Source organism: Seriola dumerili, unplaced genomic scaffold, assembly GCF_002260705.1.
Source record: "Seriola dumerili isolate Sdu_G_001 unplaced genomic scaffold, Sdu_1.0 BDQW01000052.1, whole genome shotgun sequence".
NCBI classification, from domain to species: Eukaryota; Metazoa; Chordata; class Actinopteri; order Carangiformes; family Carangidae; genus Seriola; species Seriola dumerili.
The window spans coordinates 22,605,430-22,621,792 of record NW_019174307.1 but is presented as its reverse complement, the minus strand read 5'-3'; the positions used below and the strand labels follow the sequence as shown (position 1 = coordinate 22,621,792).

At 44.8% G+C, this 16,363-nt stretch overlaps 1 protein-coding gene across 1 annotated transcript in view; it reads right to left on the bottom strand.

Moving 5' to 3' along the window:
* The window catches only part of plcl1 (phospholipase C like 1 (inactive)), an 87,220-nt gene that overhangs the window by 13,588 nt on the left and 57,269 nt on the right, over positions 1–16,363 (bottom strand). The window contains exons 2-7 of the mRNA XM_022740690.1: positions 9,714–9,788; positions 9,337–9,624; positions 8,927–9,220; positions 5,732–6,123; positions 4,508–5,633; positions 3,430–3,606 (exon numbers count right to left, since the gene is read on the bottom strand). Of these exons, the coding sequence (XP_022596411.1) occupies positions 3,430–3,606; positions 4,508–5,633; positions 5,732–6,123; positions 8,927–9,220; positions 9,337–9,624; positions 9,714–9,788 (2,352 nt within the window). The remainder of the gene's footprint in view (positions 1–3,429; positions 3,607–4,507; positions 5,634–5,731; positions 6,124–8,926; positions 9,221–9,336; positions 9,625–9,713; positions 9,789–16,363) is intronic.

Here is a 16,363-nt window from a genome sequence, read left to right as displayed (position 1 = left end):
TGTATTATATTGTCCACTGGTTATTTATGTCATGTTACTGTTCAATAAAATAAAAAAAATTACAAGAAAATTTACATTACCCACAATGCAACTTGACTGCTGACAGTTCAGTCAAAGACAGAAGGTGTGTTATGTTAGCATAGCAGCTAACCCCAGATCTTTTCCCCAGATTTCCTCTTTACTGTAGATGATCATCCATCATGTATCTCAATCTACTGTCACACCCACGTTACTGTAAACACAGTCATGAGTGCAGACAGCTGAGGCGGCAGTTTTCACCAGGGCTTCGGAGGATAACTACATTCAGTGTGTGTGTGCATGCGTGTGTGTGCATGCGTGTGTGCATGTGTGTGTGTGTGTGCGTGTGTATGTTGAGGAAGTGTGTGCTGATGTGGCTTCCCAGCATTTGAGCTTGGTCACTGTGTCAGAGCCCGGAGGACAAATGATTAAGATTTATGAGCGCCTGCCTCAACAGGCTGATACAAACACTTAACCAAACAGCGTGACCTCGACTGAGCCTGTGAGTCTGATTGTGCGCCGCTGTATTTACACTCCTGTTTAGTGAGTCTGTGGGTTTTTATTACATATGTGTTTCCTTATATATGTGTGCACGGCCCTCCAGTTCTCCACTCAGCCTCAGGTTAAAATCCTCAAGGCTAATGAGAGTCCAGGGTTTTATTAAAGCTCCTCCAGTGTAAAGGTCTGTGTCCATGTGTAGTGTGATTATAGATCAGCTCTAGCTTCTATATTAATACTGTGAAAGTATCAAAGCCTCAGTCCACAGAGAAATGCACACAGCCTGTATTCAGAAACTGAGCCTTAAAACCAGCCGTCAGGACTTCTGGAACTTTGTGATGTCACAACAAAGCAGTCACCAAGCCCCGCCCACCTGGACCCACCATCCAAACCTTGCAGGATTTGGTTTCTCTGAGTGTTTTTACCTGAAATCTGCTTTATTTTTATTGGATCACTCAGAAAACAGTCAGCCAATCAGAAGAGAGGCTCAGAGCCTCCTCTCTTCTGATTGGCTCACCGACCTGTTGTTACTAGAGCTCCAGAGAGAAGCCTGAGAGAGGAGATGTAAAACTACACTGAGATGGTTTTTGGTTCTTATAACCACAAATATATCTTCAGCTTAAAGCTTAAAGAAATCAGGACTGGGGTATTTACTGATGAAATTTATGTCGTAGAATAAAACGTGAAAATGTCTTGAGTTAATCAAACCAAAAACACATTAAAAAAACCCAGAGACTTCAGGACGAGGGAACAGGAAGTGCTAAAATGCTAACTAGGCTAATTTCCGGGTTTTAGGACTCATTCCTGCGACACTCTATCATCTATGAAACTCTTTTTGACAGCAACATTTTCTGCATCGTCCAGGATGCCTTGTCTGTCAGTGCTGATGATGGATGAGGTTCGGCTGCAGACATCATAGATCTTGATAAACTGTTTCTTCATGAGCTCGTTGGCGTGCGCCACAGAAGAAAAGCCATTAGCAGTCGTGATGTGCAGCACCATTTCCTGTCAGTCACTAGAATGACATTTGTTTTGATCCTCCCCCCTCCCCCACACGTCTGAGCAGTGTTGACGACCTGTCAAACAAACGGCTCACCTGTCGGTCCGTGTGATTTTACCATCACAACATGTTGTTTGTTGTGTTCACAGTTTGTTTCAAGTCAGTTGTTAGAGCTTTTAATAAAAAGGTAAAACTGCATCACTCTTCTTCTTTGGTATTAAAAGCCTGAATATTGAGTTATATTATAAAATATGAAATAATTACATCATTGATTCCCTTATTGCAGAGTGGCAGTGGTTACATTAGTGTCAGACGGCCTAATGATGCATTCAAACCTTATGTCTACCTCCTGCAACGAGCCGATGTAATCAGAGTCAGATATTCTTTTGATTACAGGTGTCACACAAGTCTTATTGCGACATTTGTGAAGGTGCATTATGTCACACACACGCACACACACGCACACACACACACACACACACACACTCATCAGAGTTGATGTGACCGCAGACAACATATCAGTTGTGACGGCTTGTCATCACGGCTCAGCCACAATAACACAGGAGTCTGTCAGCGAGGGGTAAAAGAAGCCAAATCAGCAACACCGCGGGCATCAAATCCCATCTCCTATAATAAATTCAGTGCAGATGTAAGTCTATTCATGGGAGCACCTCATTTAAATCCTGATGGTCCTGACCCCCCCCCACCACCACCACCACCTTCAATGAAGCACCTCGGGCTCTATTTTCATGCAGGTGCAAACCAGACAGACGCAGAGTCAGACGGAGCGACTTCTCCAAAATCACATAAGCCTCTTTTATGTTGTTGACATTTTCCTCTTTCGTTTTCATAAATGCACATTAAAACACAATTTTATGCAATAAAAACAGAGTCTGTGCCGCGGCAGATTAATGCAGGATTCAATAACGTCATCTAAAATACGCTTCAGCAAAACAAATGCATCAACTACTGTGTTCCTTTTTTATGTGTATATATTATATTGATATTGGAGGAGACCTCGGAGGGCGTCCTGAGTTCTCAGCTTGTTTTTCTTTAGAGAAAATCTCCAAACAAACAACTTAGATTAAAAAAAGAAAATTGAAACAATATTTTCAGTCAGTAAACAGGATTATTATGAGGAGCTGTCATGCAGCTGTTATGTAAATGGCTTAAACAGGCTATTGCTTTTCCCACTATTAAAACATACCCGAGTGAACGCAACCTTTTAAACACTTAACCCACTTTCAAGATTTTATTTTGTGCGCAGTATAATGAGTAGGATGTCAGTGTCTGACATATAATATTAATTGATAAAAGGAACTTGGAGTTTGTCCTGTTAAGTGTGTGTGTATTTCTGTATTTCTATATTTCAGGTTGTGTGGAGGATATTATCTTTTTTATGACTCTGGATCTCCATGAGGAACTCCGGAAACACAACCCAACTCCACCTCCTGCAGCAGGTGATACCACGACATCTGGGTTCGATCCAACAGCAGGTAAGAGCAGGACCAGAATCACAGATATCAGTACAGATATTTATCATTTTTATTGCTAAAAGGCCATCGTGTAAGGGAGATAAATAGGTCAGGACTTATTTGGTGACTGGATTATTAAAAAGGCGACTGAATTTTAATAATTTGCCAAACATGAGGCATTTATTTTTAATATTCTCTGTTAATTAACTTAATCAGGTGCATGTTTAACCAACTTGTGATGGATCCTTATTTTCTATCATTCAAAACTTTATATCAGAACTTAGTCGCCAAAACTGACCTGCACTTGAGCCTGGAGCTTATGTTTACATTTGCCAAGTTTCACAATATCAATAAAGTTATAATGGAAATAATGGAAGTTATAAATAGACAAACCATCACCGGCTGTGAGAGTCTACACAGAGGAGTAAAGGGTCTTACTTGAAACTCAAAGGTCTCGTCGAACAGCGGGTCGTCCTGGTTCTGAGCCGCGGTGCGCGTCCGCTGTTCGGCGCAGTCAGCTGGGACACCGTGCAGCTCCAGAACCACATACGGGTCAATGACCTCCCCCTTGGCCCCCGATCCCTGAGGCTTGGGCAGGTTATGGGCACTGATAACCTGCAGAGTCAAACCGCAAAGTAAATTCATGACGAGTTGATATTTGAGAGAAAAATAAAATACAATATTGTCTTTTGTGTTTGCAAGAGAAGAGGTTATAATAGGTCCTCAGAGCGGTGCTGCGTCTGCAGGGCAGACCGGACGCTACAGTCGCTAGCTGGTTAGCATGCTAACTCCAGTAGAAGAAAAGACGTGATAGAGACAAGAGTTAACATTAGTGTTTCTCGTCCGCCTCTGCAGACAGCTGTTGGTGAGTAAAGGAAAGAAGTTTGATTCTGAACTCACAACTTTTTCTTCTAGACTGGTAAGTAAACAGATGCTAATGCTAATGTTAGCTATGTAGCAGTAGCAAAACTTACAAATTGCTCCTTTAAAGTATATGTCTGTCTTAAAGCTATACTCACATGCTTCTGTGTACATGTAGTTTTAAATGTAAAAGTACTTGTTTTACAGAAAACCAACTTATATATCATAATAAATTATATTAATACTGATTAAAGTGAATATATTAGCAGAATTTTATTGTTGTAGCTGCTACTGCTAACTACTTCCCAATATGTACAGCTAACTAGTTTAGTCGAGTGGTTCCCAACCCAGGGTTCGAGCCCCTCCAAAGGGTCACAAGATAAATCTGAGGGGTCGTGACACGTTTCATGGGAGAGAAATGTAGAAATATTGAATCATTTGAGAGATTTAGGTGGAAAAAGTCTTTTTGATGGAACTGAAAACAGAAACACCTGAAACACGACAAGGAGACACAACTACACACCAGCATGAGCGGGCTGAACAGCAGTGGAGCAGAAACATCCAGAGGTGGAAAATAAAAATACTCAAGTAAAGTACAAGTACTTTGATTTTCTGCAGTACTGCCCTTTATAAACAACAGAAGTAACGTGTGCACCTTGATGCGCAGCGTCTGCGGTGGGACTCCTGGCACACACCCCTGTGTGTGGGCACTGAAATACGACACCTCGTCCCTCATCACAGCGGGTCGGAGAACGTAACCACACCCTCCGTTCTGCGAGAAGCGCCCTCGGTGAAGGTCCAGCATGGCGCCGGGGGTCTGCTGGTTCAAGGCCACGAGCTGGACCCCTCCTTTCCAGTATCCTTGTGGATTCGGGTTACTGGAGTCCAGGCGCACCGAGCTGGGTCGCACCCTGGTTAGGGTGCGCTTGGTGAACATGACGAGGTCCTCTGGGCTCTCGCTGGTCAGCCGCCCGGCCTCTCCCTCGCCCAGGGAGCACAGTGTCCAGTAAGGCAGCTCGGGAGGCATCGGCGTGCTGGGGGAGGAGGGGCTGCTGGGGGGCGACTGCTGCTGACCCTGTTTGTGACTCGCTCTCTGGGCGTAGAAGCTGCGGCTGCCGGTCCGAGCGATCGCCACCAGGTCCGACAGCTCTTTGTGGAGGCGGAGCTTCCGGGGTTGAGAGGGTGGAGGCACCACTAAGACCACGCCAAGTTCCTCCTCACCGGGGATGGTCATTCGCCGTCCCGCCAAAGGCCCTCCTCCTCCTATCTCCTCATCCTCCTCAGACACCTCCCCATCAGAGCCGTCCTGCTCCGGGGGCAGCTTCTTCCCCACGAGCAGGATGCGTCCCTTCAGCTGCTCGGGGGAGGGTAAGGTGGTCGCTCGCCCCCCCAGGCTGACAGGTAGGGCCTCTGGAGTGTAAAGGCGGGAGCCGAACACTTTCTTCAGGTGCTGCGCCATGGTGCGCTGCTGGGCCGGAGAGCAGCGCTGACACAGGTAGACCAGGAGCGGGTACTGAGAGGTCAGGAAGGCGTACTTATTGACCACCTCCAGAGCCGAGCGGATGGTCACAGGTGCGTGGTGGTGGTGGTGGTGGTGGTGGTGATGATGGTGGCGGGGGATGTCCGGACCGTAGTCGACTCCGAGGAGAGGCTCCCCCTCCGGGCCGTCAGTCACCCCCAGCTCCAGGCAACGACAGCCGGTCTGCAGCGCCTTCATCAGCCCTCCCAGGTCCGCTCGGCCGTGGACCTGGTCATCCAGCAGGTAGGAGCGGTACGAGGTGCTGAGGGGAAAAACCCAACGTTACACACCAACACAAACAAATCCTGCTGCGCAATTACATCTACCAGCGTCAGTGACGTTTAGATCGACCAAACACACCTGACGTAGTAGTGGGACAGAGGCAGGTTCATGTCCTGACACACCCCCAGGTGCTCCGGGTCGAGCAGCTGACACTCGGGCGACTGCAGGTAGCGAGCGAATCCGTCCAGACCCAGCAGCCCCCTCTCCCTGCCCTGGGCCGACGGCTCGTAGCGCCTCAGCAGCTCCCAGCAGCCCTCGGTCGTCGCCAGAGACAAACCCTGCTCCGTCTCCAGGAAGAGGCGGAGGTCCTGGGGGTCCAGACACTCGCGGTCCTTGGAGAGCTGCACCAGCAGGAAGTAGACGTCGGGCCGGGTGCAGAGCTCGCAGAAGGCCTCCTGGAACTCCTCGCGCGTCACGTGGGACGTCAGTTTCTCTTTGCTGCGCTGGATCTCCTTAAAGCGCAGACGCACCTGCAGGAGGAGAGAAGAGAAAGTGGAGGGGGGAGGAGGAGGAGGAGGAAGGTCTGATGAGAGCTGGACGGTTTATTGAGCCAGAGATGAAGTGAATTAATCAGTCAGCATTAAGCCCCATTCATTCAGCCGAGCAGGCAAATTTGATTAAACTTCAGTTATCTCCTTTGAATAAGGATATTAAAGTGACCCACATTAAACAACACAATGTCCTAATAATCTCCTCCCAATAACCAAGTCTCTGTCTTCTCTCCATCTCCTCCTTTCATCTTTTTCTTTTGGTCTGCTTCCTCGTTTTCTCTCTGTTCTTTTATCTTGTTCCAAGTGGGTAAAAATACTCAGATTCATTAAAGCTCCCCACGCAAGAAATCCCTGAGCAAATCTTTTATTCACTTTCTGTGTTCAGTCTGTCTCTCTGACACGGCAGGAATCACACACAGAGACACAAACACAGACAAACATGTGCATGTGACATAAAGACTATTGAAACTCTTTTCTAAGTTATATTGCAGGAGTGTCCTCACGATGACGATCATGACGTTTAAATATCTACAGTCCAACATGTTGAAGTAAGAACTTGTGTTATTTCTGATGATATAAGAAGGACGAGTGAATGATGAAGTAGAAATAACATTCATTTCATTGTGTTGCAAACGTGAGGACCTGGTTCATGGACGTCACAGAGCAGTGATGAAATACGTGTTGAAAGTCCCACGACCCTTGAACACAGCAGAGTGTCCACAGTTTAAGTTTCATAGTTAACAGAGCGCTGCAGCATCTTAGCACTTCCTGCCCTGCAGTCTAAAGCTCTTTTAAATGAACATTTAGCTCAGAGCTAAATCAAACTACAAGATGAAGTTCAGTGGTGGTGACGTTGAAGTCATGTGACCGCGGTGCCACTATAGCTGAATAAAATTAAATATATTAAAATAAAACATGAAAGTGGTTTCATTAGTGAAGATGATCCTGCTGAACAAAACCTCAAAAGTCAGTATCTTCAACTGGGATTTATTAAGGGATTTAAAAGGATTCAGATTTGATAAAATGTTTTCATCCCCACCGCTCAGCCCTGGCCTCCCTCTCTGGTATCATCTCATCGCAGGTTGTCAGGACTCCTCTCACCTGTCTGCGCCGATACAGACGTCTGTGTTTCCACGCTCACGCTCTGTGTCTCTTTGCGTCTGAGCGTGCTGCTCAGCACTCAGCAGGCGAGACAGGAGGAAAAAGTGACAGTCTGCACGTCAGAAAAACCAAAACAACAAATCTGTTTACATTTCATGTTCTGCTCCCAATACAGGAAGGAAGCAGCGGATCGGGCGGCACGCCGCTCCTGCTGAGGCTGCTGTCACCTGACACACGGTCATGATTACGAAGACGTTACTCCAGCACATGATGCTGCGATTCTTTGCTTTCTGACGGAACAGATGAATATCTGCCGGGTGGCTGTGCTTCAGCTTTATGTGCGTGAAACAAGCAACACGACAAAACTCTACTAATTGCTCAGGTTTTTATTTATGACACAACAAAACCTGAAAATATCAGCAGAGCTCATTTGGGTTAATTGGATTTAAATTTTCCTCTAAACAACAAAACAAGAACCTTGAGTAAAAATCTGATGTAAGTGCAACACAAACACTATTATTATATTCTTGTGCAGAATCAGCAGCTCCTTTGCATTTCATTTAAATTTGCTCTTCAGTATTTATCACAGGAAGCGTTTCCTCAGCTGGAGTCACAAAGGGCCTCGCTGTAACTGCAGCCACACTCCCAACAACTTTTCTTTTTTTTTGGTGCGTCAGGACATGACGTCAAAGTTTAGACTTTCTAAAAACAGGTCCATGTTTTTATGAAAACTTAATTATGACAAAGGCTCATCTGCAGCTGGAAAACCTCCACACCAAGATGGAAAAGATTTCTGTCTTTCTGACTTCTGACACCTGTATTTTACATTTACTACATTTGATGTTGACTTTAAATGTGTCTTCAAAGGCGAGAGGATTCTCCAGTAGCTCTGCGTTTGTTTTTAAACCTACACCAACTGATTTTTCTGGCCCCCGGGGGAGACAGAGGAAACAAGCTGCTGCCAGGCTTTTAACACCATCAAACAGATGGTCACACACTGTCTAACACCTCCTTTAACCTCCCTGCGCTGCACGGCGTCCTGTTAATTTTAGAATCCATTTTAAAATTTTAGTGCTCACTTTCAGAGCCAGGCCTCAGAATATATTCTGCACCCCCCGCACCCCGAGCCGAGCCCTGAGGTCCTCCACCCCGGGTCTTCTGAGTGTACTGAACACGCTCCAAGACCCAAAGACATTTTATGCTATGTCGTTATTATTAATATTTTATGCTTTTGTCCTTTATCTGTTTTCCTCTTGTATATTTTACCTTTGCTTTTATTGGATGTATTATTAATTCTCTCATTTGATTTTGAACCACTTTGTGACGACTGGTTGTAAAACGTGCAGCAGAAAGAAGCTTCGCTCTGACATATCGTCACATTTTAAGTTGATACGGTGAATTTGTTAGAAAACAGTTGATCTTTCATGTGGAGTTGAGTTTGTCTCCACCTGATGTTTTAGCTCCGTGTTTGTTCTCCACCAGCTCCTGAGGAGAATATCTGACTCTTTACATTCACTGACGAGCTCCCTACATGTGAGGAGATATGCTCTGTGTTCATCACCATGAGCAACGACTCCCACATCCAAGCTGTCACGTGATTAATTGTTGATTTGAGCTTTTTTAGATTTTGTTCATGTGCATGAAGGTGTAAGATTCAAAGCCGCCCCCCCCCCCTTCTCACCTTTGCTTCCTTGATGCCGGGGCAGAGTTTACAGATGGTGGCGACCGCCACGTCCTCGGACACGATGCCGTAGCCGTCTTCGTCCACCTGGGCGAACTCCGCCGCCAGCCACTCGCTCCTCATCTTGCTCCCCAGGCTGCCCTCTACCGACAAACCCCCTCCCTCGCTCAGCACTCCCACTCCTCCGCCACCTCCCCCGGCCCCGCCAATCACAGAGGGGTGGGCCAGCAGGTAGCGAAGGCCTGTGACCCAGATGTTGGCCACATCTGCGGACAATGCAACCAAGTCCAGGGACTGCAGGGAGGGGCAGATTAGAGACGGATTATTTACTGTACGTTAACACTTCATGAACATGATGATGTAACTTTATCACATGGAGCCGTTTCTTCTTCTTCCTCTTCCCTCCTCACCTGATACTCGTCCCCATGTATGATGGAGAAGGCCGCCTCCTCCGCCAGGTGTTCAGACAGAGGGCCGTTATGGAGGAAGGTCTCGGTGCTCTTCCCGGTGCGGACCTCCCGGATGCTGGAGACGTCGAGCCGAGCCCGGTCGCCGTCCTTCTTAGACGGCTCCCAGCGCAGGCAGCTCAGGTCCGGGTCCAGGGTGTAGAAACGACAGTAAACCCTGGAGTTGGGCCGGATCTTCTTCAGTTCACAGCCTCCCTGCATGAACGCCAGGCAGTCTGCGGCGCTGCTCACCTGGGGCGGAGCATCAACAAGAACCTGATCATCCATGTTCAGTTACACAAGGAAGTTTGTTAATTAGCTGTTAATTATTTCCAATGTACCTTCTTCTCTGACGGCATGCTGCTGAAGGACACGGTCTTCTTCCTGCCGCCGCCCACCTTCTGGACTGAGGGATCCTGGGAAAAGACAGACGGCCAAGAGGTCAAAATGAGAAGAAGAACATTAGGAGGAACAGCCGTACCATCACAGCAACAATTCAAAGCTAATTGTAGGCTAAATATATCTGTAACACTTTATTTTATAGGCTGATTCCAGCTGATTTCCTGGAAACTTTCCTCATAATCTCCAAGAAATTTGCTGGTAATGAATTAGCAGTTAATTAATAGATATTTCCAGTATTTGCCCACTCAGTTTGGTACTAATTAAAAAGGAAATAGAGAAAATGTTGGTGCTGCTACAGTTCGTTAGTGAAAACACATGGACATTTCTTTATTTTGTTAAAATGCAGGAAAAAACTAGTACGACTTATTGCTTGAAAAACAAACTGGATGTTTACGAGGAAATCTGGAAATCATTTAATGATTTTATACGATATGGAGACACAGGAGAAGTCAGGAAAAGATGCTCGAAGAATCAAGTTGTTAAAGGTACCGTCAAAATGTTCTGACTCTGACTTGCGCTTCACGTTGACACTCAGTATGAATCTTCACAATCCTTTAAAATAAAACTCACAAATCTAAGAAATCCATATTAAGAGTTTGTGTCGACGAGTTCCCGCTTTATATTTCACCACATGACACTAACACATTAATATTCCTACAGTTTATAGTAAAGATTTAAATTCTCGACATTCCTGCAGCTTTCAGTTACCATCGGGTTTTTTCTTTCATGTCACATCCTTAACATTCTTGGTCTTGAGGGTAAAAACTTAATAAAAGTAATAATGAAGTTGTGGTTTGGATCTGGACATTTTTTTTGGGGGGGGGGGCTTCTGGGATGTTTTGGTAGCTTTTCTCTTTCTCTGTGGCTCCGTCAGCGCAGAGGATCCACACACATCCACTGAGAATTTGCTTTTATTTTCTCAAAGTCTTGCTGATCATCGCTTCCTTATTTAGCCGTGCGAGGTTGGCTCACAGGTTTCACATGCAGGGGTGGAAGCTCTGTGCATCTGTAGGTTTAGTACAGAGGATAAGAATTATTATTATTGTTATTATTATTATTATTTTACCAGTTATTATTTAAGTAAGACTTGTGAAAAAAAGTGTGAATCTGACGCCTGAAAATTTAACATTTAAGAGTGTTTTCAAATGTCGGGAACGAGCAGAGGAAGGAGGTGATTTCACACGTAGAACAGACATTTCTTTGTCTGTGAATGACTCTGTTCCTGCAGAGTCCGAACAACATGAAATATTTCTTTATTCGCTTTATAACGAGCCTTTATGGTCATTTCTCCATTTGTCACGACGACTTTAAATATTGAGTTTTAATAAGGTCAGAAGTAAAAAATATTATTGGTTAATTTAACAATCATTATTATTGCTTTACATGTACTGCAGTAGGCAAGGATTTATTTATATATTAATATATATTTATAATTTTATCCATGTAGCACCATTCAGACACAAGGCAGTTCAAAGTGCTTTACAGAGGCATGGAAATCATTAAAGATAGAACATTTAAATAGCATTTAAAAACAATAAAAACTCATTTGAACAAATAAAAATAAAAGTATTTGAATGAGTCATGTCAAGATTTCTTAAAATCAGGTTTTAGAAGAAGTGCTGCAGTGATGAACAACAAGAAAATACACAAGATTGAAAATACGTTGTCGTGATGTTTGACGCTCTGATTGAAATGAGCTGACAGATCTCAGGTGTTCAGGAAGCTGGTTCCACAGGTGAGGAGCACGGAAACTACAAGCTGCTTCACCTGTGCTTGGTTCTGATCCTGGGAACACCTGAGTGAACCTGTCCCAGGTGACCTGAGGCGTCTGGATCATCAGAGCGCTCAGGTCTGTGGTCGTTTGGCGTGCTGTGTAACGCGGGTGTTTTTATCACCTCTACTTTATCTTCAGTGTTTTTCCTTCCACGTTCAAGACCCTTTTACCTCTGGAGCCGTTTCAGATAGGGAGATCGCTTTCACTGCAAACACACCTAATTGAGTTTATCAGTGCAGGATATCGGTACAAACCAAACAAGCCGGAGGAGGGAGAGGCCTGTTCACAGGAGACGTGGCCGACTCTCCGCCACGTGTAATTACTGCTGTCGTCTCGGCTCAGACCATCACAGCTCGTTACAAATCAGTGAAGGGAGCTATTACGGGGCCATCGGTGGAAATCCCGATGCTGCGGCGCTAATGAAAGCTAACATTGACATTTTGCTCACCGAGCAGAGATGAAGCTGCCAATCAGCCTGTGACTAGCCGGAGGTAGCCAGAGGCAGGGAAACAGGACAGGTGCTGTATATGTGTAGGATGGATTAACCCCAACACTCCTGCACCACCTTCAGAGTCTGCAGGTACCAACGCTGTTTCAATCAGGCTCTGGTTACACTCACATTCATTCATCATTTCCTCAGTTTAAATCATCTGGTGCCTATAATTTGCAAGAAGTTGAGAAAAATTCCCATCACAGTTTCCCCCAGACCCCAAGCTGACATATTTTAATTGCTTATTTTGTCTAAAAAAAAAAAACCCCAAAGAAACTGAGTGTACTATTGAGAGTGAGTAAATGTTCACATCTGAGAAGCTGGAACAAATGAGTTTCTGCTTCAGAAATGACTTTTAATAAATGTGTGTGTGTGTGCACTTATTTATAATTTGGGAGAAGTGTAAAAACTACTGTCAGCATCAAACACAGATACAGAGCGTATGAAGATCTGTTGTTTTTAAACCTCGTTTTACAGCTTTTACAAGGAATTCTCAAAAATTAAAGAAAAGTCTTTAAGTATCGAGTTTAACAGAAACAGAAAATTAGGATTTATCAACTACAGACTTGTATTCTGCAGCTCTGTGAACCGTCCACATCCTGTAAAGTACAAAGAGGATCTGCCCACGCTAAATCTCCTGCACCAATCACAGACGGACACACTGAGCTGATATCTGATGAAAATGTGTCCAGATTTTTTGAACATCTGTGTTTGTTTTTTTGTTTGTTTTTTAAGCTTAATACCCCCAAACACTTTATTGTGCAGCACAGTAACAACACTTCACTTCTCCCCTCATGCAAACTGCAGCGCACTCACCGAGCACTTTATTAGGAACGTTGGCACATGCAATCATCTAATCAGCCAATCATGTGGCAGCAGAGCAATGGATAAAATCTCGCAGTTTAAAATAAAGTGCTTACTTTTAGAGTTATTTCTAGTTTCAAATCTTAGCAGTCGCAACCATCTGAAGACTGATTGCTACACCAATCTATCCCAAGATTCATTGCACATTGCCAGTAATGAAAATAATATGGCAGCAAACAACACAGAGAGAGAGCCTGAGGATTACACTTTTAAATGTCAGTATTGGGTTTCAGCTCAGTTGATTACAAGCAGCGTCCTCCGAGGCTGAAAAATGGCTCCTCTTTGAGGAGGGGGGGGGCGGAGTCAGGTGCTGCCAAGATGGTGACGGCAGAGCAGCTCACTCTGAGCTTCAAAAGCTCTCTTCAGAAGCCTGTGGGAGATGTCACGGAGGCTACATCCATCTTTATTTACAGTCTATGGTTGAACAGCAAACTGTTAAAAACCAAGGCCCTTAAAACCTCAAGGTTTTGTAAAAAGAAGTTGTCACGGTTGCTAGGCAACAGGAGCCACACTCAGGGTGGGCACAGCTGGCGATGCGAAGCGTAAACCCTCCGTAGACCAAACCGTCTCATTTCGTTTCGGCCTTCACGGTCTACAGCGGCTTCGTCCTCGGACGGCGCCCCTGAATCCGTCTCTCCTCGACCTCGCTCACCGTCTCGAGCCGCGTCATTGGCGGAGGAGCATCAGGTGAAATGATTTACAACGCATGCGACTCCCTCAGCCTCACCACCAATAATCAACAGTGTGGTTACACCCTGAACATTTTGTCTATTGTTGATATCATTTGTATGTGACACAGAACGTGCACACAGTGATTCATAGCTGAACAAGCTGCCGGCTCCCAGGAGATCCGTGTGAAAACCTCCCGTCGCTCACAGCTGAACTATTGTCCACACAACATGAATTAACAAGCCGACTGACAAATTCACTTCCTGCACGCTGACAAACCACACACTCAGCGTTATTAAATCAACATCTAAACTGTCACACGTCCAGATCCAGCGCACCTGAGCGCACGTGTTTAAGCTCCAGTTGTTACGCAAGAGCAGAGAGGAAGGAAAAAAGTTCATCAGACACTTCAGGCGGTCTGCAGTCCACGCAGGGTCGACAGGGACACAAGGTCTCATTCAGACCGCCGGATTAGCTCCGCTGAAGAGAGGCTGCGTGCGTTTGAATGAGCTCCGGTTCAGGGTGAATGAATCAGTGGAGCAGAGGTAGAGGGCAGCAGCAACAGCAGGAGGCGGGGCAGGTGGACTGGGGCGTCATTTCACCTGGGGATGTTTTCAGTTTCAAGTTTCAGTTTGATTTCCTCGCAAAATTCTCTGTAAACTCAAACGTTACTGTTCAGCTGAGGAGAGGAGAGGTCACATCAAGTGTTACTGTATTAATACTTTTTTATTAGACTAATTCCATCATATGTTATTTATGAATATATAGAAACAGGGATTAGCCTTCACATATTTACATTTTTACTTTATTTCATTGTATTTTATTTTGAAGGAGCTCTGACTTCTGGTTCTTTCTTCACCTTGGTAACAAAAGTTTCACCACTGTTGAGTATCTGGAGCTTTTTGCTGCTTTTACCAAAATGAAGTTTGGATTTTCACTGTTGAGCCAAAAAGTGAAGAAACTAATACATTTTTTTGTTCAACCATTTGTCTCCGTTTTCTTCTTCACTTTCTAAATTTAGCAGCATTTTCATGTTAAGACTGTTGCTCAGTGACCCCATTGACCATATGTTCACTGTGTCTCCTCGACTATTAAATATTCTATTGAATGAAGAGTATTTTGTCAGAGAGAAGCTCAACAACGTTTGATCGTGTGGGGACAGAAAATAACTGATCTTAAAGTTTCACTCTTGAACTTTTCCATTAATCATCTGACGACCCCTCAGACTTATCAGGTGACCTTTTGATGGGGCTCGACCTCTGGGTTGGGAACCACTGGACTAATCTTTAAAACTGCATTAGCAGTTAGTTTTTACAGTAACACGACTTTTACTTAATGACAATTTAAGATGCAGGACTTTTACTTGTAATGGAGTATTTTCATATTGTTTGTGTTTTAAAGGATCTGAGTCTCAACTTCATTAAACAGGAGAAAATAAGTTTAAATTCATTCTGAAATTCACTTTGTCCTGAGGACAGAACAAACACAGCAATGATTACCTCAGAGAATGAGAAGTGAGGGAATGACAGAGAGAGAGAGCTGAAAATCGTTCCCTCGTCCCTTCACTACACAAACATATATTGATTTCCAATTCCAATATTCCCACACCTCCCAGCTCACAGAGGCATCGGGGTCAGAGTTTCCAATAAAGGCTGCCGGCTTGTTTCTCTTTACTCACGTAACCGTCCCACAAAATGTCTTTTTTATTAAGTTGGTCAGCGAGGAGGCCGGTCAGACGAGCTTAGAGAAAGCAGGTCAGCGGGTATTTAGTGGATGGAGAGCAGCCCGCGCGGAGGGCACGGACTCTCTGGCTGTGTCAGTGATGCTCTGAACATTAGGCAACACTGTTGTCGTCATTATTCCCATGTGTGTGCATATGTGCATATGTGCATATGTGCATGTTGCATGTTTCGGCCGCCGCTCTGACATCTCGGCGCCTGACACACGATGTCATCCAGGAAACTATGGCCACATCCTCCTAAAGCCTTTAATGCAGCGCTCTGTTTGGCCTAAAAGGACATCTATCAGTTATAATCCACAGCCTGCATTAAGCTCCATCTCCCTCTCTCTGGTTTGTTTTACTTCTACGCTCTCTTTAGCTCAGATTTGATCATTCTCTCCATCACCGAGTCGCTGCCAGAGGAAAATAAATAAATAAATAAAAAAAAATCGCAGCACAGATGGAGAGAGAGAGAGAGAGAGAGAGAGAGAGATAGATGGGACCAAAAGCTTCAGGGAAAAGAGAGGAGACGCAAGAAAGGTCAGACGAGCAAATTAAGAGAATGGGTTAAAAATGAAAGGACGGCCTAAAGCGCAGATGGAAAAAAAAAAAAAAAAAACCCCACAAACAAACAAACTGCACAGACAGAAATAAATAAAAAAACATAGAGCACAAAGGAGCAAATTGAATGAAAGACGAGATGAGAGATGTGAGGATTGAGATGCAACAAGTGGGGAGGCAGAGAGCAGCAGCGGGAGAAAGCTGCAGCAGAACAATAAGTCATTGTAGTGAACAGGCATGGACAGCAGATGAAGTGGTCACAGCAGCTCAGTGTAAACTGTTCAGCCTGTCGCACACAGACTTAAGAGAGACAAACAACACAGCAGAGACGAGCCGTTACACGTACGACCACCGAGAGAGATGATAACTCGCTCGCTCTAATTCTTTCATTTCTATTATTTATTCATCTTCAACATGCTGTGGCGTCAACATGTCAAAAATGGGTTAAAAACGTTCTTTTTCTAATGTTTTATGTTCGGAGCGCGAGGTCGACGCAGACCAAAGGTGTGTG